Source organism: Nicotiana sylvestris, chromosome 3, assembly GCF_000393655.2.
Source record: "Nicotiana sylvestris chromosome 3, ASM39365v2, whole genome shotgun sequence".
Lineage (NCBI taxonomy): Eukaryota > Viridiplantae > Streptophyta > Magnoliopsida > Solanales > Solanaceae > Nicotiana > Nicotiana sylvestris.
The window spans coordinates 162,669,607-162,691,519 of NC_091059.1; the positions used below are offsets into that span (position 1 = coordinate 162,669,607).

At 35.9% G+C, this 21,913-nt stretch overlaps 3 protein-coding genes across 3 annotated transcripts; 2 read left to right on the top strand and 1 right to left on the bottom strand.

Moving 5' to 3' along the window:
- The first annotated feature begins 6,610 nt into the window (after positions 1–6,610).
- LOC104227141 (uncharacterized) lies at positions 6,611–8,212 on the top strand. The gene is made up of 2 exons (XM_070170106.1): positions 6,611–7,336; positions 7,394–8,212. Exons 1-2 carry the CDS (start codon positions 6,611–6,613, stop codon positions 8,210–8,212), a joined length of 1,545 nt encoding a protein of 514 aa, XP_070026207.1.
- A 27-nt stretch (positions 8,213–8,239) lies between these two features.
- LOC138888274 (uncharacterized) lies at positions 8,240–8,983 on the top strand. The gene has a single exon (XM_070170107.1). It carries the CDS (start codon positions 8,240–8,242, stop codon positions 8,981–8,983), a length of 744 nt encoding a protein of 247 aa, XP_070026208.1.
- A 1,496-nt stretch (positions 8,984–10,479) lies between these two features.
- On the bottom strand, positions 10,480–13,809 carry LOC104227134 (probable arabinose 5-phosphate isomerase). The gene is made up of 3 exons (XM_009779292.2): positions 12,989–13,809; positions 12,009–12,232; positions 10,480–10,871 (listed from the first exon to the last, which is right to left on the bottom strand). Exons 1-3 carry the CDS (start codon positions 13,637–13,639, stop codon positions 10,715–10,717), a joined length of 1,032 nt encoding a protein of 343 aa, XP_009777594.1. The 5' UTR covers positions 13,640–13,809; the 3' UTR covers positions 10,480–10,714.
- Positions 13,810–21,913: the final 8,104 nt, after the last annotated feature.

Here is a 21,913-nt window from a genome sequence, read left to right on the forward strand (position 1 = left end):
TCTAGAATATTTGTCTCTACTGAATACACAACAATCAATTCGTTATTTGATAACTTAGTTATTATTTAGAATTGTAGTATAATATAATCATATTATCGGACTTTGATTTTAGCTGGATTGAATAACAATTTGAGTGATTTAGTGAGTAGTTTACACAAGTCTCTGTGGGTTCGACACTCAACTTATCATTATATTACTTGTCGACCACGTATACTTGCGTGTGCGTTTGAAAGCAACAAGAAGCAAGTAGATTGAATTGGAAACTGTGTTAATCCATTAAAAACTCCATTGACGGCCATTAAAATGCTTCGAAGTTTGAATTCGAAAATCAAATTTTATGAAATTGTTTTTTGTTTGGATTGGGTGTTCTTGCAAATGATTGGGAATATCCGTTAGAGTTTATATCTCAATTTTGAGATAATTTGGTGAAGATTCGAGGTGTTTTGGTTGAAATTTCAGATTGAAACTCGAAAAAGAAGACATAAACAAATTGTATATATTTTATATGTCGAGTGTAGAAACAGTATACAAAATATCTACAATTTACATAGTTGTATATAAATTGTAGTTTTTGACCGGATTCTGTACAAAAAATGTGTATTTAAGTTGTAGATAAATTGTATTTGATCGGATTTGTATATATTTTGTAAAAAGAAAATGTTTGTCACTTCCTGTAAATATGAAAACTTAGACAAATCCGGGTAAAGAAGTTTAGAATCTTGTATATGTACGAAAAAGTCCCTTTCTTTTAAGTGTATTTGATTTTAATTCATTAAGCTGATTTATCCAAAGAAAGATTCACTAAAAAAACAGAGAGCGTCATTGCATTAAGTTACAGCGAACATACTGATAGTTTTATATCTTATAAGAATCATTCATTATACTATTTATTACTCTAAATGCTTATCTGACAAATCTCTTGTTAATTAGTGTATATATTAGTGTAGAGTGGAATCTTATTAGCATTCCATTTTCGCACGACAAAATTATATCGAACTAGATTTAAATTTAATTCAAATTTAATTACAAAGAGGTGAATCAAGTCTGATGACTGATATTCATCCTAAAATTCACAAAGGGATCGGCAATTTGTACTTGAAAATTAAATAGCCAGTCTATAGCAATCCAGAGTTGCTATAAATTGGTAATTAGCAAAAATAAAAAAAATCTCACGAAATCATGGCGTTTGACAAGAGAGAGGAAAAAAAGAGAGAGAACAGCGAACCGATGACATGATCCTAGTAAAATTGAGACGGCCTTTGAGCTCTAATTCCCTCAAGACTTGTATATTCTATATGAGAAATTTTTACAAACCACTATTGTTTGGTGGTTATTAGCTAGTTGTAGCTATCATTTATCATATTACTTCCTATAGCTATGTTTTCAGGGTTTTTAGAGTGTATTCGATGTATTTAAGCTACTGTCTTAATAAATACAGTAGCAAAACTCGGCATAAAACAACGGATTACTGCTAGACAATTATTGTATTCGACTGTATTCACGATACGTATTTGTGAATACAATAACGTAAATAGCGCAATTCATGGTCTATTTAGTTGTTTTTAAACGGAAAGTGAATCAATTAACATAATAAAATCCTAATATAACTCAACTAATTCAATTACATCATCCATAATCTGTATTTGACGCGAAATATACTGAATTTTCAACCAATAAAATTCGAAATTCATCTATAGTGCAAAAAACATATTAATACATATTGCAAATGCATTTGAATACATATATACATCTGAATACATAAATTATATTAATTAAAAAAATCATATGAATACATTCATGAAATACACGAGACAGTGAATACAATGAAATACATGGAATTCAGCTAGATACATTGAAATACAATTGAAAAAAGACAATGAAATACATTGAAATACACTTTAAAAAAAAGGTAACAACATCTTCAAGTCGCTCAGCCCCAATCTCCGTCGTCTTTGTTCAAGAACAACCCTAATGTCGTCTCGTTGAGAGGGCCGCGATTCTGACTCTAGTGAGAGCAATAAACGAGATAAATAAAGAATTACCAAGTAGCACCAAGCACTGAAACACCAATGGCAATGTCGATTTCGATGGCTGAGAAAGTGTACGGAGAGATCTGTACCAAAGCTCGCGACCATGGGCTAGATGGACCCGACATTGTTGAAGGGATTGGTTTCCGCACAAAACGATCCTGATTTAGCTATTATACAATTTGCAACAAACAGCCATAGACCTCATTCTATTACAACTTCTAGGTATCCGGAATTGAGGAAACAATGATTTTTGCTTGGTGTGAGAAGAAAGAGTGGAGATTCGTCGCTGATGGTTGTGGTGGCGGAGAAGTTTTCTTGGAGGAAGAACGATCGATGGAGGAATTGATGAGAGAGAATCCATGAGTTTGTATTTATGGAGAAAACTGGCGTTGAGAGAGAGAGGGTGGATAAAAATCTGAAAGAATGAGAGAGAAAAATAATACAAAGCGTATTTTATGGCTTAAGGGTAGGATGTGACCATAAATAAATATTTGGCTATAAAAATTAAAAGGTAGCTATGGAATATAATTTTTTAAAATAATATTTATTTAAAATAAATAAAGTATTAATATTTGTAAAAAGTACGACATGATTGAAAATTTGGGCTAGTGAATGTTTGCTTTAATTCTTCAAAGTTGTATCGAGACGGAAGTTTCAACCCAAAAGGCAATTTTGGCATTATAAAATGTAATAGTGGCCTGAATTAAAGAAACAACAAAATAATATATATGCAACTAATCTTTTATTAATTAGAACCACTTTTCTTCCTCCGGAAAGATTGCCCAGTATTACAGAAATCTGAAAGGTTGAACCACTTGACAATTTATACACAATAGTATACCCAATATTATCCTACACTGTGAGGTTTGAGGAGGATAATGTGTACATAGATCTTACCCCTACCTTGTGTGACAATTTATATATAACGATTTTATTTTCCAGTTTATGCAGGGAAATTTGTTTACAGCTCTTCCTGGAACACGCTCAACTCTAGGTTTATAATTAGCAATAAGATATCTAAACTCATTTAATATTGTAGTAATGGCTGGGAAATGTTTAGAGTTGACCGTGTAAGGGGGAAGCACTATCTTTGGGACATTGGCTCATGTTGGTTCAAAGGAAAAAAAGTGTCGCAAGATGATAGTAGTATTCAAATCCAAAAGTAGTGCATCTACTTTTTCATACGTCTTTCTCTCTGAATCATACTCGTATAGATAGCCATATACATGCGGCGGCACAACCGGACGTCTAACCAGGAAAAGCAACTTTTTGCCGTCAAACCATATTGGAAAACCATGATCAAGTTGGCCAAAGTGTATGAAACTTTCCAATTGTGGCTTACATAATCATAACCAAAAATTACTACTGTAAATCTTAAGACACAAACTAGGGTAAGTGCACCTTGCGCCAACCCGAACCATGCATCAGATAAGTATTTGATGATCTCATCAGGACCGTTAAAAATTCTAGCCTGTCCAGTACTACTACTCTTTGTATCAAAAGCAAGGATATTAGCGTCGCTTCTAACCCAGTGCAAGCAATCGTGCACGTAAACAGGCTGTGGACCGACTAAATAGTTATCATAAACGTCCATTCGCAACAAATCTAGGATTTTTATAATATGAGTGCACCATTAAAAAAGGAGGAATTTTTTTTTTTAAATGGGATTTGATCCCTAGTCCTAATCATTCAATCAAGTGTATCATTTAGCCTCTTTGAAGCATAGGTGCCAGCAGAGAATACTAGACTAATTCCAATAAAATTGTACATCAAATACCTAGTTTGATGGAAAGACCATGGGTTCACCTGCCCCGTCAATTTGCCTACAAATTCGCCCCTGATTCGCAATTGGAATTCATGCCACACTACTCTACTTTCTTCTGATGAAAATACACAAAATTTATACCCTTTGTATCTATTCAGCATCCCAATAGTCACCACCTTATAATGTCGATTTGATGTAGGATAATCAACAACTAATCCTGCGCCTAGGGTTGGCAGTGGGACGGGGCGGGTTTGGTAAAATCCACAAAAATTTTAACCCGCCCTGTCCCGCATAGTTATTTTTTTAGTTTTCAACCCGTCCCGACCCGCTTAATATTTTTTTTTTTTTTAAAAAAGACAGAGTATTTTTATTTTGTGATGCCAGATTAGATATAGGAGGATACACAATACTGAAATACCATATTAGATGTAGTATAGGTGTCAGTACACATATTTTTATAGTTAAGTTATGTTTTACTTTCTTTATCCACACACCGACGAATACAAAAAAGACATAGAAGTGAAAGAAGACTGTTCTGGACAGTGAATTGGGAAATTGCGTAGAGAGCTTAGCTGAAGCTATGAACTGATCTTCTTGCCAAAAATAATTAAAATTTCAAAATCGAAAAGAAAAAACTCCACATGGAGGAAAAATTAAAAAATTACACACATGGATTCTATTATATTATATATTCAGTTTTCACGCATGTCGCAAATATTGATAATATTATAATCTAGGGGCATGACATTAAAAAGAAAAAATCTTCGCGCGCTCCACCTCATATGAAAATTGTATCACATAAAATTTGACAAATTTACGTAATATCATTTTGTTGAGACTTATGTAAATTGGTTAATTATAATTCAAAATAGCATTCATGCTAGTAAAAAAGAATGTAAAATTATAGTTGAAGTTATTGCTTTGTTTCATAAAGGATGAAATTCAAAGCTGCTTAAACCCGCATTAAAGCCCCGCCCCACTTTAAAATTTTTAAAAACTGTTTTAACCCGCCCGCCCCGCACCCGCATATGAGTAAACTCGCCCCGCCCCGCATCAAACAAAATCCGCCCCGCACCGCTCCATTGTCATCCCTAGCTACGCCACCATCAATTATTCTGAAGTAGTTTCTAGGCTCTGGGTAAGGTATCAGTTGGTGCACCCCTGTTATAGGATTGAAAATACAGAAAATCTTAAATTGCCGAAATTCAAGGAGGAGACCCATGCAAGGGGCCAAAACGGAAACGTTAAGTGATGAAGTCGTTGATCTTCCGAATCGGCTAGTGTTTACGGAGACTTTATGGAACTAGTTTGATAATTCGTACCGTGATGATGATAATGATAATGATAATGAAGATGAGTAGATGACTTGTTTAGAAATATTTTGATCTTGAAACCATCGGGAAGCATAACTTTGAGAAACGTTTGGTTCACAAAGTTTGCTATTAAAACTCTTTCTGAGAACTCTACATTGAATTGCAAGCTTCACAGGCAAGCGGGAGATAATATCCATTACTATATCTTCATTCAGTTCCATATTCAAGGACCCAGAACTTTAAATGCTAGGGATTAATGGATGCTCAATAGTTACGAAGAGAAAGAGATTACATTGAAGGGCTTTTAATTTTTTCCTTGTGACGTACGTTATTGGGGTATTTGCATCTATACCCGTTTTTTGGATCACGCTTTAACTTGTGCCCGCTTTGCAAAAAAAATTGCAAGCGTACCCACTTTTTCGCATAACTTCAGCATGCGGGGTTGATGTAGCAAGTGTGCTGAAGTTTTTGTTCTGTAACTGGCGAACGCTCTAGACAGGAGCGGATCTATGTACATGGTTCGGGGTGGTACGCCACCCGCAAGTTTCGGCGAAAACTTTATGTATATATGTAAATATGTATAACAAATAGGATATATATTTAAAGTGCCACCCCATAAAACAAAAGTGACAAAGGTGCCAATGACAAAGGTTTGCCCTTTTGTTGCAAGAGTTCGAATCCTTGTGGGAGCAAATACTTTTTTGGCTTACATTCAGTTGCAATTTAAGGAGATTAAATACACTACACAACACACTCTTCTATATTTTATATTAAATGTTTGACTTTTCTGTTTATTTAATTAAGTATAAATTAAACAAATAAGATAAAATAATAATAAAAGTATTCTCTTATAATTAATATAGAAAGTTAAAATCCTTTTTGAGGATCTTTCCCAAATCCCAATTTTCAAAAGGTAAAACAAATCCCCAACTCCCCAAATCCCTTACGCCACATTCCCCTTTCCTTTTCTCCAATTCTCGCTGCTTCACCTTCATGCCACTGTTTCTGCTTCTTGCTTCTCTATTAGACTTTAGCATTTATTTTGCTTTATCTCTCAGATGCTTCACACCTTCATTGCTCTACGCCCACCATTGTAAAGTTTCCTCACCTCCTCATGTTTATTTCTTAAACCTATGTGGCTATTTTTCCCCCATGAAATATATGTTCTTGCTCATGTTTTTGTTTTGTATTTAGTTGGATTTTAGTGTTCTTGCTAAACTTTATTGTCACTATTTTGATTTTTTTGTTATGTATTTCTTTGGGTGTGTTTGAAAATCAAATGCCTCTTATATGGTTTTTGTAGAATTTAGTATCGTGGAAAGAACATCCCAAATAATTTTGATCAAGGAAAATTCACAATTAACTCTATTTTAACGACGATAAAAATATTAGGGAAGGTTGAGTTATTTAAAATAACAAAACTTATTGACGGTATGACCTACTAGAAATTGGTCTATATTTCTCACTGGAATGAACTTCTATTTTATAGGAACTGAAGTGAGATGGATAAATTTGTCACGAGGTTGAACCATTCTCAACCAAGTCCTAGTTGTCAATCCTTGATCCAAGCGAATGCCAATCTTTCCTATCTTATAAATGAACTCGATTTGGGGTCACTTAAAGGCGATCTAGGAGAAAGAATACCTATTTCTGACTATAACCCTAGAATACGAGATGAAGTAAGGAAACATTACATTCAACAAGATCCTTGTCAACCTTCCAAGCATCAATTTCCCAAAACTCTAATAGGAGTAAGAATGCGTCAATTTGTTCCAAGTTGGTTCAATGGTCAATTTTCTAAATGGTTGGAGTATAGTGTGAAGAAAGATGCGGCATTTTGCTTATGTTGTTATTTGTTCAAAAATGAATTTATTCATGGAAGTGCAGGTGAATTTTATACAAAAAATGGTTTTAGGGCTTGGAATAAGGGTCTTGAAATATTGCGTTTACACGTTGGTGATGTTAATAGTGTCTATGATAAATGTTTCAAGAAGATTCTAGATTTATCAAATCATCATCAATCAATTCAAGTTGTTTTTGATAAGCACTCCGAGAAGTTAAAAAGTGAGTATCGAATGCGTTTAGAAGCATCAATTGATGTGGCAAGACTTCTATTATTGTATGGATTGCCTTTTAGGGGACATGACGAAAGTGAATCTTCAACAAATCAAGGCCTTTTTCTAGGATTCTTACGATGGCATGGGGACAAGCATCCGGATGTGGGAAAAGTAATATTAGAAAATGCTCCATAAAATGATACTTTGACTTGCCCTATAATCCAAAAGGATATTATCAATGCTTGTGCAAAAGAAACATTAAAGGCTATAATTGGAGACTTGAATGGAGACTACTTTGGTATATTAGTTGATGAGTCCAAAGATATCTCACACAAAGAACAAATGGCTCTTGTTTTGCATTATATTGATAAGAATGGTGAAGTGGTAGAGCGATTTGTTGGTCTTGTTCATGTTAGTGATACATCGGCATGCTCATTGAAGGAAGCAATCTACTCTTTGCTTTCGGACCACTCACTAAGTCCATCCCAAATACGTGGACAAGGTTATGATGGAGCTAGTAACATGAGGGGAGAGATAAGTGGTCTTAAGACTTTGATTATGAAAGACAGCTCATCGGCATATTACATTCATTGCTTTGCTCATCAATTGCAATTAACACTTGTAGCTATGTCTAAAAAGCATTTGGATGTCGAAGACTTCTTCTTTCATGTTACTAATGTGTTGAATGTCATTGGAGTATCTTTTAAGCGCAGAGATTTGCTTCGCCATCTTCAAGCTGAAAAACTGGAGCAATTACTTGAGTCTGGTGAAATTCATACCGGGCAAGGACTAAATCAAGAACGCGAGCTTCAAAGACCAGGTGATACTCGTTGGGGATCACATTTCAAAACATTAGATAACTTTATTGTTATTTTCTCATCTATTATTCGTGTGCTTGAAGTGATTGAACATGAAGGTTCTACCTCAAATGAGAGAAATCAAGCAAAATATCTTTTGAGTGAGATAATAACATTTAAATTTGTTTTTATGCTTCACTTGATGTTGAAAGTTTTGGCAATGTCAAATGAGTTGAACAAGATCCTATAAAAGAGAGATCAAGATATTGTTAATGCCATGGAGTTTCTTAAGATTACAAAGAAAAGATTGCAAGATATGAGGGAAACTGGATGGGAATCTTTGCTAGATGATGTTTCCTCATTTTGTCATATGCATGATATTATAATTCCCAAGATGGATGAATCCTATTTTCCTGGAAATTCGAAGCGCAAGTCTTCTGGTATTTGTTATTCACACCACTTGCGTGTTGATATCTTTTATGCTGTAATTGGTGTGCAACTTCAAGAGCTTAATGACCGTTTTGGTGTAGTGAGTAGCGAATTGCTTCTTGGGATGGCTAGCTTGAATCCAATCAATTCTTTTGCTAATTTTGATAAAGGTAGAATAATGGCTTTAGCAAAATGTTACCCAAATGAGTTTGATGAAGTACAGATTCGAGACTTGAGTTATCAACTAGATACTTTCATAATTCATATGCGAGCTGGCCATCCCAAGTTCTCCAACTTGCAAGGAATTAGCGATTTGGCAAAAGCATTGGTTGAGACAAATCTTGTGGAGACTTATTTGTATGTTTATCTACTTGTGAAGTTAACTTTAATTTTACCTGTTGCTACCGCAACTGTGGAGAGAGCATTCTCATCCATGAAGCAGATAAAGAATGAAGAGCGGAACAACATGGGTGATCAATATTTAAATGATTGTTTAGTTTGTTACATAGAGCTTGATGTATTTACAAATATAAGTAATGATGTCATTATTGATCGTTTTCAAAATATGAAAGCTCGTAGAGGACAATTGTAAATAGATTGTGTATGATATTAAAAATATTGTTGGAAGTTTTATGCTTTGCGTCAATTAGTTATAGTTATTATATTTTCTTTCGTTTGATCTATTTGTCTATATAAATAAAAAGGATGTATAACCCGAATCGACGCTCGAGTTGATCAAATCGATTAGGTCGGCACCGGTAACCCTTAAATCCTGGATCCGCCTCTGGCTCTAGAGCTGAAGTTTTGGTTTTGTAATTGGCGAAGTTTTTGTTTTTGTAACTGAGGAACTTCAGCTCTAGAGCTGAAGTTTTTGTTTTGTAACTGGCAAACGCTCTGGAGCTGAAGTTTTTGTTTTGTGTAACTGTCGAACTTCAACTCTAGAGCTGAAGTTTTTGTTTGTAACTGGCGAACTTCAGCTCCAAAGCTGAAGTTTTTGTTTTGTAACTGTCGAACTTCAAGTTTTCGTTTGTAACTGACGAACTTCAGTTCTAGAGCTGAAGTTTTTGTTTTGTAACTGTCGAACGCTCTGGAGCTGAAGTTTTTGTTTTGTGTAACTGGCGAACTTCAGCTCCAGAGCTGAAGTTTTTGTTTGTAACTGGCGAACTTCAGCTCCAGAGCTAAAGTTTTTATTTTGTAACTGTCGAACTTCAGCTCTAGAGCTGAAGTTTTTATTTGTAACTGGCGAACTTCAACTCTAGAGTTGAAGTTTTTATTTTGTAACTGTCGAACTTCAGCTCTAGAGCTGAAGTTTTTGTTTGTAACTGTCGAACTTCAGCTCTAAAACTGAAGTTTTTATTTTGCAACTGTCGAACTTCAGCTCTAGAGCTGAAATTTTTATTTGTAACTGTCGAACTTCAGCTCTAAAGCTGAAGTTTTTGTTTGTAATTGACGAACTTCAGCCTTCTTAGAGTATTTTAAGAATGATAATTTGCCTCAAGATAATCCCATCGCTATGCCTCATAGGAGTCCCATTTCCACTGCCAACGAAACTTCAGCATCATTATCCCATTTTCCTGAGCTCCACAGTACAAGCTCATCACCTCTCTTTCCTATCTCCACCGGAAGATTCTTTATTGCAGTTGTTGAGGAACAAAGCCATGGAAGAATTCTCCAACCTAATTAACTGAACATCAAATTACAAATAGATATCTCAAAATAAAGAATTAATCTACTGGCGAACTGCACAATGCATCTCTTGCGTGGAGGAGGAAGAGAAGGGGGGCTGAATTTGTTTAAAAAGTGGGTATAAGTTAAAACTTTTTACAAAAATGAGTATAGGTTAAATGGGGGCGACCAAATAGGGCGCCCGTGCAATTTTTACTACGTTATTGTGAAAGACAATCCTAGATAGAAAGGGACAAGGAAAAGAAAAAGAAAAAGAAAGCAAACAAAATAGAAAGGTTTTTTTTTTAAAAAAAAAAAGAAGAATCAGCTATTAGCCTATCAGTAAGTAACACGTGATACCAAAAAGAAAAACAAAATTAGCAAAAGGAATTAAAGATGCAATACGGCGGTTTGGAACCAATGAGAGAAAATCGTAGCTCATATATAACAGTAGGAGAATGGAGGGCCAGAAGAGGGGATACAGAGGTCTAACTCTAAGCCCAATCTATAAGTCTAATAACACGACTATAATATTCATCATTGTTACAGGAGTAAAGAATATCTGCTTAAGAATAAGGGCAAGAAACCCAACAATATACAAGAAGAATTAATGACACAACTAATGATGGAAAGAGTGTGGATAATAATGGCAAGAACTTCACAAGCCTGCTGAGACCAGTCCATGTAATGTAACAATACCAATCAAAACATTATCCTGATCAATAACTGGCAAGAATTGGACTGGAGATGGCGGAGACTCCATCTTCTGCATCGCATCAACTGCCATAGCATCAGGATCAATTGTCCTTGGTTTCCTGAAACACCAAATAAATTTATAGAAATGCCTTAATCTCACAAGAATATAACTGTTCGTAACTTTTTGTTCCCTCACACGTATAAATCTCTTATTCTCTCGTAGATAAGGAAACTTCAAAATGTAACTAAAATTAGACATAGAATTCAATAAACCGACAAACTTTCTTGATAACCTCTGGAAGAACTGTCCATAGAATATTCTTCAATTTCTCTATCAAATACTATGTTTATCACTTGAGCACGTAAACATTACCATCATGCTTTCCCAATATGGTCCCATATCAAAGTTATTTATGCTTAGCATACTCTGATGGTGAGAAAAGGAACGAAACTGAATCAATAACATACGAATATGATTTCTCGATGAAAACTATGATTGCTGAAAAAAATTCTTATAATGAGAGGACACATATAGTGACCTCCATAATAATCCAAATTCCTTCTCGAGAGACTGTATCATCAAAGGTTAAAATGATCAAGGAAGAACTAATAATATCATTACTGCTACAACTATTAGAACCAACCGCCGGGGGGGGGGGGGAGGACACCATCCTACTTCGATTAAATGAAGAAGGTAAATATCCCAAAATTCAAACTCCTATTGGAAGAAAACTTGAATAACATCCCAGGAGTGATGACTTATGTAATGTTTACAACAGTACTTTACAAAGCCAAAATGTGATTTATCATTTACTTCCTTTCAACTGCAGCACAAAGATTGGCCCATCAATCGGCATCATTTTTAACCATCCTGCCCTCATCTAATGCTATAGCAGATTTTATGCAAAAAGACATATGTTCTCATTAGAACAATATGCCACTGAGATTTTGGAAAGGGAAAGATAATACCAAGATCCTAAGTTTGACGACCAAAGAAAATTAAGTACTGCACTATAGATTAAAAAAAAAAAAGTTAGATCTATTTCTAGATAACGAGAAAATCTTTAATCTATGTCCAACCACATTCTACCACAGCAAAATGTGCTTGTCGAGGAATTTTTCTTTAATTATTCAATATATCTTTCTTCCTTTCTGCCTTTTTTCCTGCTTGTTCTTTTTCCCATGGATTAGGTCTTTCAGTGGAACTGATATAATGATGGTAAAAATATGCTACAGAGGTAAAAGTAAGAAATTACCTGTTACACATTTCTCCTACTGTAAGCTTAAAGATTCCTTCCCCGCTGGCTTTCAATGTCCGACGTAAATCACCATCAGTGAATGTGCCTAGCAGATGAAACTCCTCATCAATAACAAGGAGGCAACCGCATCCTTTGCTTGTCAGCTCTACTAGTTGATCCATAATAAGATCTCCTTCCTTGCAAATTGGAAGTTCTTCTTTCTTCTTCATCACATCTCTCACCTACAAAGTTATCCATCAGTCACCAATTTTTTAACTATTCAGATATTTCTCTACAAACACCTGAGAGATGGCAAGCTCAGGAGTATCTTGACGAGTAAACTTTTAATTTACTCGTCAAGATACCATTTTGGCTCAAATCAACCAGATGCACACATGAAAATTTTATGCAATTCTTAACAGACGGCTGGAAGCTAACACAGCTAGCCAATCAATAGTATCATTGCATATCCAAAATTTTGCGTGAAGGTGAGAAAATCAATTATGCAGCTTTAAAAGGATTGCTGGGAAATAAACTTTCTTTGAGAGGGTAAAAATCCAAAGAAGACACCAGAATGCAAGTAGCCCTCAAAATTCACCCTTTACATCAATTGCAACCGACTACAACTGCCTACCGTAATGCAATAAAACACAAGCATTAACACCTAAATAACCTTTTAACACCCAAGATTTGGACTTCCAAAACCAAATTAAGCAGATCCTACGCGTTAAAGGCACAATAAAACCAAGATGATCCTTATTTCCCCCTCATTTTTCCATGGCCAAAACAGAAAGAATACATAAATAGAGTGGTGAGAGGGTGGTGAGACAAGCTCCAACATTTTCCATGCTCAAACTCAAGTCTTAAATAGCGCAATTTAGGGAATATTTCCAAGATCTTACATAAAATCCACAATAAATACACCACAAAGTAATCACATTTCACAAAGGTACATCAAAATTAATGAATTATGACAAGATATTATTACTATTCCTTACCTTAAAGATCAAGCTTTTCCCGATCCTACCAGCAGGATGATTCGCAGCATACTCTTCTTTGCTCAAATTCCTTGCCCCCATTAAAGCAATCGCCACTGTATCACCAAATACCATTTGTATAGCTGTAGAGGTCACAGGTGCCAAATCAAAAGGGCATAATTCTCTCTCCAAAGGCAAATGCACATTCAGATCACACAACCCCATCAAACAATTAGGCTTTACAGAAGTAACCGAGATTAAAAAGACCCTTTTAGCCTTTGCACAAGGCACAAGCTTTAACAATTCTTCTGTATTCCCACTCTTGCTAAACATAACCAAAATATCTTGAGGATCTAAAATGCCAATGTCTCCATGGAGCGCATCCACAGGGGATAAAAACCCAGATTTGATACCAAGAGAAACAAGAGTCTGTGAGATTTTTTGGGCGACAAATCCAGATTTTCCCACACCGGTAAAAAAGATTGTACCTTTGGCATTAACGAGTGTTTGGGTGAAAGTTAAAGTTTGGGTAAGATCAAGATTTTGAAAGAAGTGATTGAGATAATTTTGTTGGGCTTTGAAGAGATCGAGAAGTTTGGTTGGGTCTATTGATGAATCTTGCTTTGAGGAATGATGAGAGAAGTCCAAATATGGAGGTGGAAGAGACCCCATTTTTGGGTTTTTTTTTTTGTCTTGTTTTTTTCCTGTTATCTCCTTCTCCTTCTCTGTTGAAAGCTAGTACTACTTCTGTGAGTAAATGAGTGTGAGAGAGGAGAAGCCAGGAGCAACTGCGAACGGTTGAGAGTAGTTTAAGTAATTAACGCGGGGATTGAGAGGAAACTGGTATTTAGCAGAATTCATTTATTTATTTATAGTGTGTAAATAGAATGAAACTATCAAAGTGTGTTTCTCTTTAATAATGGTTTCTAGTTCTTTTCTCTCTCAACCAAGGTGAAAGAAAAGAAAAGGAAAACAATAAAAAATGAGTGGTTTTTGAATTCAAATTCTAAAAATAATAAATTGGTACGAAATAATTTTTACTTTAATGAGTTTGTACTATGCAAATTCAAATTAATCAGTAATTTTCCTTATGTTAAAAAATTTTGTCACTTTGATTTTGGAAAAGGAAAAGTAGTTATGGACTAACCTTTTCCAAAAACCATTTGACACGGCTTCTTTAAGAAGGAAAAGGCACAACCTATTTTTGTAAAATGGAAATATTATGACTACTTGCATATCTCTTATATATTGTTATTATTTTATTATATATTTTTTGTGGTACTAATATATCATCTCCTATTGCTTTTTTGAGCCGAGGGTCTTCTGGAAATAACTCTCTATCCTTTGGGGTAGGGGTAAGGTCTGCGTACATATTACCCTCCCCAAACCCCACTTGTGGGATTATACTGGGTCGTTGTTGTTGTTTGTTGTATGACTACTTGCATAGTAGAATTGTGCTAGCTAGCATATTATATTTATAATTTATTTATAGTAATAACAGCGAGGATGACTCAATGGTAATAGTTCGTGGAAAGGGAAAGAAAGAAGAAGAGAGCAATAATGCATCCATAAAAACTCAATCCACGTGAGATATCTTGGCTATCTTTTGAGAACACCGACAGTACCACACACTGCCTCAGATCTAGTAAGAGCTATAAATAATCTTTGTTAAGAAACGGTAAGTATAATTTTATGTAATTGATCTTGATGAATACTCGAACTCACAACCTCTTGATTGGAAGTGGGGGTTGCTTACCATCAGAGCAACCCTACATATCTTGCTACGTATCTTGGGGTTGAATAACAACAGTAAAAGAGCTAAAAAAAATCATACGCTGTAAATCAAATTTACCTACATATCTTGCTAAAAACCAATCGTGGCGTAATATCATGGTTTTCTAATCCAATCACCGACACAAAAAGAGCCCCAGTAATAACAGTTGCGCACAGCTTGGTCTAATTTATGTTCCAACTGGAATTGGCTTCACTTTCTTCAGGTCGATTTTTCATGACATGTTCACGCAATCACTATTTGACACTTGGATTGTGCATGGAATAATCCTGCTTATGTTCCCGCAGTGATTGATTATAGACAAAAGTTGATAGATATAGGTAGATATGTAAAATTTATTGAATTTAGTCCCTACAAAATTTGGATTAAATTCTAAATTACTTTGGGTCGAATAATTAATTTGGACTTCATAAATTAAATAAATCCATTTTAAATTTCAAGCCCAAGGTTAAATTTTCTTAAGGCCCAAGCTCATGCCATGTGTCAAGTGACATGGCATGTTCAGTCAAATTCAAAGCCAACAAGATGATATCGCCTGTTAAAATCATGTGGCAATCCCCGTCAAAAAGCAATGACCAACCAAAGATCGCCAAGTGTATAATATGACATGTCTTGGTCAATCACATAGCTTGTGTGATAAGTTTGATGACTCACATGTGAGCCAATTAGAATCAAGCAAGAGAGTTCATATGTAGCTGGACTGTCCATCCTCGACTACTATAAATAGAGAGGTTACATAAGTCTCTGGAGGACATTTAGAATTGGAGAAGAGCATTCCGCAATTGGTGAAGGTAATCACAAACAGAGAGATCAATCATCAAGTGCATAGTTCTTCAACAAATGAGTGATCAAACAGAGTTCTTCCTGGAGATCAAACCATAACAACAAGGTGTTGCTCGACGTTCTTGGCGATTAAATACATCACAAGGAGGTCTGCATCGTCCTACATTCGAGAAAGACGCTTCTCAAGCTCTCGAATCATGGAGAATTTTAGAGAGGAGAATCAAAGGATACATAGAGTTGTACTCACAAATATTTATCAATAAAATCTATTTTTTTCTTCAGATTATTGTTGTTGCAGTTTTTTTTGTACTACGAAAATTTGCTGCGAAAATTTTTTGGCACGCCTAGTGGAACCAGTTCTACCCTTCATTTCTTCCTCTTATAAGTTGAAAACTACAAACTTCAGATCTACTGCTGCAATGGCCTTTCGGAAGTGTGATGATGTTCCATGTAAAGATGTCACTGCTGCCGCATCCGTTGAGCTCAGTCATGTTGGCCCGATCACTCGAAGCAAGTTCAAGGCTAGTAGCTTAGAAGGATCTGAATACTTCGCCTCCTTGGAGATGGCAAAGAAGAGCAGATCTCATATGACGTCTGCAATTGCAATCTTTGGAGGCAACACCCCATTCTCACTATTTGACGAACTTTCTCAAACAGCCTCCAACCTTGGTGGATTTGAGGATTTTGTGGACTCTCTAATTCAACGAAAGTCAACGCCTTAATGACTGATGCAACTAACATGGACAAAAAGTTTGCCATGATGGAACAAACTATAGAAATCTTGAAGAAATCTATTGAAGACAAAGACCTTCAAATCGCTCAACTCTGTCGCGTCCCCCCTTTTTCTCGCGAAATCGGGTTTATGACATTTGGTATGGGACAACTCGTTCCTTTTAGGAACTGGGTTTGCATTTGAAGAGTCGCCACCTAATGATTTAAGGTGCATTAGGACACCTATAGGGTTTAATTCTAAGGTATTTGAACAACCAGGGATAGGGTAAGAGCTTGAAATTATCCTAAGGGGAAGGTGTTAGGTACCCCTCAGGATCCAATAGTGTGGTTCCCGGCCAGACAGTTGATTGCGATTTGTACAATTTAGCAAATAGACAAGTATGGACTCAAATATTAGGGGATTTAAATTTAAACACATAAGAGAAAGAACAATTAAAAAAAAGAGTTTTTGAAAAGAAGTTTGCAAATAAAGGGAAAGAGGGTCCTAGGTTTATATTTAATATGGATCACATAAATGCGATACCCGGTATGACACCCCTCAAAAGAGGGGATCACGTGGTATTAGCGCACCAGTCATCATATCCATATCTACCCTTCCCGCCCCGTTGAGATATTAAAGCGCAGATTAGTCTCGGTCACTATTGCATGCTATTACCTGTCCAATTCCTATCAGTCTTGGAGGAGTTTAGGACTGCTATTCCTAAAGGAGAGGAATATTAGGCTGATTTTGGTTTCAAAAGATAAAAATCTAAGGCGACATACAAAACATATAATACTGCATGTTGGGGGAAGCATGTAAACAGATAAAGGCTCATGCATACCTCCTCAAACAAAATACATAAATAGCATGACTTGCACATACTTTTAAGGTCTGATTAAAATTCTAAAGACAAGGGGAGTTAATTATTGAAGCAGATTAGTTTATTACATAGCTCAGATAAGAAGTCTGAATCAGGCCTGCCTGCTGGTTGTAGCAATTAACAAAGGCGGATTCAATTCTTATTGTTATCATCACCTAAGGCTTGCCTAAGCGTTTGGGTGAAATGATATCTATTACTGATTCAGAAAGTGCAAAATAGTAACAGTTTTAAAACGAACGATTCAGATCCTATAGACATGCTTTCTAAACCTCGTTAGATAAAAAAGGAAGGTTGTTTAAAACTGGTTCAGAATAGACTGAATTTAACTTGATTGCAGATCCTATAGGAAGGATGTTTAATATTGCTCATTTTATTTCTATAGACATGATTTCTAAAAGGGGTACTGATTCTTAACCTTATGAACACGATATTTGATTTTAACCATTTAGATCCTAGGAACATGGTATCTAAATGTGACCATAATATGCAGAATTTAAGCAAGTCCTATAGGCATACTCTCTAGATGCAGAACATGCAGAAATTTAATGAAAGCAGGTCTTATAGACATGGTATCTAACGTGCAGAATTACAAATGCATAATTCAAACAAACGGATCCTATAAGTGATTTCTAAAATACAGAACTCAAAACATGTAGAATTTAAACAGCAGATCCTATACACATGATTTCTACCCTTAAATATGCATAATTACCCAACCTTTTTCACTAGCCAACCCCAATATTTATTACAAATTATTACAGACTAGATAATAAATTACATCAGAAAAGTACAAAAGAAAAGTTACAACCATAGGAAGTCTGATTCTTGACTTCCTCTCTGAGTTATGGAATAAATCACCTCAAATGCCATTGATTCAAAGCCTTTCTCAGACCTGGGTGTGTTAGAGTTCCCTAAGGGTCTCAAAGGACCCCGGGTAGTGCTTACACCCAGGTTCATAGAACCAGATTGGGATGAGTGCAGTGTGGAAGTGTCAGCCCTTATGTGTCCAAGTTCAGAGGGAACTCATGGGTCCCAAAGCAAGGCTCACACAAGAGAGGCAGAACCTAAGTCTAAGAAGATAGTGAAAGTGCAGGAACAGAGTCTTAAAACTGAGGGGATAAATGAGAGGGGTAAAGGGTGATATGGAGACAATAATTAGTAACACACAGAGTTAATAACTTCATACAAAGGGGGTCAAGGGTTGGAAATCCATTGCAAGGAGCTCATGTACTTAGGCATGGATTAGCTTTGGGTATGCACAACAATAGAAGGTTCCGACATGCCTATAAACCAATTAGAACACACAACAACTAGAGGAGACATGGAGGTTATGATCCCAGAGGGATCAGGTTTGGGTCATGCATAACAATGTCCAATGATGTCATGCCCCAAACCAACCACAGATACTAAACACCTTGGGGATAGGGATTTAGGATTCACAAGTCATAATAAGTAATGGACAGAAGCATTAACTCAGAACAGGAAGGGGCAGATTACAACATGTTTAATAATGGAATTTGGGTAAATACAAACAGGAGACAAACAAGGATGGAAGAGACAGTAAAGAAACATGTCGTTGGTGCAAAAGCTTAATTAGAACATACCAGTAAGATGCAAATGCAGAGAAAAATAAGCAAGCTTCCCACAGCCTAGGCTTGGCTTTTAGCTGACTAGGTAAGGCAGCAATACAAGTAGCAACAGAGAAAAGAGAGAGATTTTAGTGGAGTGTGTGTTTGAACTCAAGTGTTTATGCCTTGTGTTTGTGTGTTTGAAAGAAAAGAAGGTGGGTATTTATAGTTTTAGAAGTATGTAAGAAATAAGGCAATAAATGCACATATGGAAGTAATCAGCAATCAGAATCAATCAACCAAGTAATTCCCCTTTAATTGAGGAATCACTTTTTAACGGGGCTAACAAGTTTAAAAGAAGGAAAAAAAATTAGTTTATAGGCCGACTAATTATTACCATAAAAGGAAGTAGTAAAACATTGAGTACACAATAGAGTCTAAGTACAGAGATACACTTGTTTTGGGGAAAAGATTCAGCAAGGCAATAAGTAAGGAAAGGGATCAATCACTTTAACAGGCGAGTAAAATTAGAGTTCACAAAAAGAGGAGTTTTGAAATTAGTCCCAAAATTGAGAATCAATTAAAGAAGGGGACTCTGCGTATAAATAGAGTGCACAAATGATGGACATGCGAGGCCAAACTATTGGCAAAAGAAACATCATGCAATAGTAACACAAAGTTAGTAGACAGCAAACATTCGAAACATGATAGTCACGTAGGTCAAGTTTCATTGAATCAGTAGTATAGAGAAAAAAGAAAAAAAAGATAGAGTATCAGAAGTATGCAAAGGGTCAAGTGCGAAAATCCTTCTGAAAAGCATAGTCGAGTTTCAAATATAGTAAGAACCTAGAATCAAAGGAATCACATAAAGAAAAGAGATGCTGAAACAAATGAACTCCAAATCAAGTCAGGTATTCCAACGAGCAATTTCAAACCCAAAGACATAGGTTTTTCCTTAATAACATTCAAGCTTAGAAGATGATAAACAAATAAATCGCACAAGCAGTTTCAGAAACTCGAATAGACCCCAAAAGAAATTAGGGTTTCAACATCGATCGAGTTTAAAGATGATGAACAAATAAATCAGATAATATTTAGCAAATAGTCTCAGAAACTCGAACGAACCCAAAGAAATTAGGGTTTTTATCACCCATCGAGCCTAGAGATGATAAACAAGTAAATCAAACAAACATTTAACAAATAGTCTCAGAAACCCCAAAAGAAATTAGGGTTTTTATCATGCTAAACTCAGAAAAGATTTTGAAAAGAAGAACTTGAAGGAAAACCCTAAACGGAAAAAGATGAAAAGTTTTTTTTTTTGAAAGCAAAATTAAAGAAGCTTCAAGAAGGCGTTTAAAAACTCATAGCAAGCATAGATCTAAAGTGAACCTGAAAAAAGTCGAGAAGCTTTTAGAGATTAGGGTTTCAGAAGAACCCCAAGTGACGAGAAAGGCCTTGAAAGCCATCGATCTAAACATGAGAGTCAAGGGTCTGACTCGAATGGCCATGGCTGGCAGGTGAAAGGTCAGAGACGACCGGAGAACAGTCATCAAGCAAAGACTGGACCAAACCCCTTCAGAATCTAGTCATGAGACCACAGAAACGAACACGTAGAAGCCATGAGAGACTGATACAAGTCTTAGATGATCTTGGAGAGCCATGGATTAGGGTAGATTAAGGTGGCGGCGGCTAGGGTTTGATGTTGTTGTAGAGAGGATTTGAGAGAGGAGGGGGATTCAGAGGCGGCGTATTGTAAGAAATGGATTAGGGTGAAGGGGCGTTTGGGTTAAAAAAGGAAGGGGGTAATGGGAGCCGTTAATCTACACGATCAACGGCTAGGATTAGGTGGGAGTTCAGGTGGGTCATTTAAATGGGTAAAGGGCCGGATTTGAAGGGAATTGGGTCGGTGTAAAATTGGGTTCCAATTGGGGTTCAAATTAGGCTATAATTGAAAGGTAATTGGGCTAGTTTTTAAATAGCCAACTTTTCTCATTTATTTTATAAAAAATAGCAAATTAAATTCTAAAAATAAATTAAAAGTACTAAAATAATTTATAACATATAATTATCAAATTAAAAATGCTGGACTTAATTTTTATAGATATAAACACAATTAAATCTAAAAGAGGCTAATATTGCAATTATATGCAATTTAGCCTTAAAAATACTAAATAAATTTGTAAAAATGTACAAATATTATTTTAGCTATATTTTGGCATAAATATAAGAATCCATTAAATGAATTACCAAAATGACAATTTTGGAAATATTATTGGATTTTTATGAATAAAATAAGGGAATAAATTGGTTTAAAAATCTTTAAAAATTAAAAATAATAATAAAAAAACAAAAATTAGACATACTTATATATGCATACATATTCTATTTTGAAAGTATTTTGCATATTAAAAAATATACAGGGAAAAATTGGGTATCAACAGCTGCCCCTCTTTACCCGGGAAGGATGAAAGAGTTGTCAGATAAAGATATGGCCAATTTTGACCAAGTGGAACGGTTCGAAGAGGTTTAGGCTGCGCCCTGGCTTCTGAGATGCCTACATATCCCTAGTCTTACAAGAATCAGGCAATATGTAGTTTGGGATCCGTCGGTGGAGTATGCCGCTCGAGACTTTTCAAGAACGGACGCAATGTGTGGTAGGTTTTCGGGAATGTTTTAGGTTTGGTAGGGCTGTGGAAACTGGAGCGGGATCACTCCTGCTGAGATGGCTGTTGCTCGCCAGTTTACCTGCAAATAATCAATACAAGCATATATTGTGCATAAATTTAAACATGATGCAAATTCTCGTCGGACCATGACGGTTGTCTTTGGACGGTTAGAATGACGTCCTTAGACCATGATGTCCTAGGCCATGAAGCGTATAATAAAGGATTCGAAGGTCATGAAATGATGCTCTCGGGCTATGAGGATGATGCCTCCAAACCATGATGCCTTTGAATAATGATATGCAAAAGATTAAAAGGGATCCTCAGGCCATGACATGGTGTTCTCGGGCTATGAAAATGGTGCCCCGAACGATGATGCCTTTGGATAATTTGGAAATCTTTCAGCCTATGAATTGTAGTGTGTGGCAATCTTTCAGCCCATGAGATGCAATAAGTGGCAATCTTTTAGCCATGCGGCGATCTTTCAACCATGCAATGCGGTATGTGGCGATCTTTCAGCCATGTAGATGCAGATAGAGGTAGAGCTT

Excerpts from the sequence above, each read along its gene's own strand:
- LOC104227141 (XM_070170106.1), top strand. The coding sequence starts at position 6,611 with ATGGATAAATTTGTCACGAGGTTGAACCATTCTCAACCAAGTCCTAGT. Across the intron at positions 7,337-7,393 it reads AGCATCCGGATGTGGGAAAA|GATATTATCAATGCTTGTGC; the intron begins GTAATATTAGAA and ends ATAATCCAAAAG.
- LOC104227134 (XM_009779292.2), bottom strand. The coding sequence starts at position 13,639 with ATGGGGTCTCTTCCACCTCCATATTTGGACTTCTCTCATCATTCCTCA. Across the intron at positions 12,233-12,988 it reads GGAAAAGCTTGATCTTTAAG|GTGAGAGATGTGATGAAGAA; the intron begins GTAAGGAATAGT and ends ATAACTTTGTAG. Across the intron at positions 10,872-12,008 it reads GTAGGAGAAATGTGTAACAG|GAAACCAAGGACAATTGATC; the intron begins GTAATTTCTTAC and ends TTGGTGTTTCAG.
- LOC138888274 (XM_070170107.1), top strand. The coding sequence starts at position 8,240 with ATGGAGTTTCTTAAGATTACAAAGAAAAGATTGCAAGATATGAGGGAA.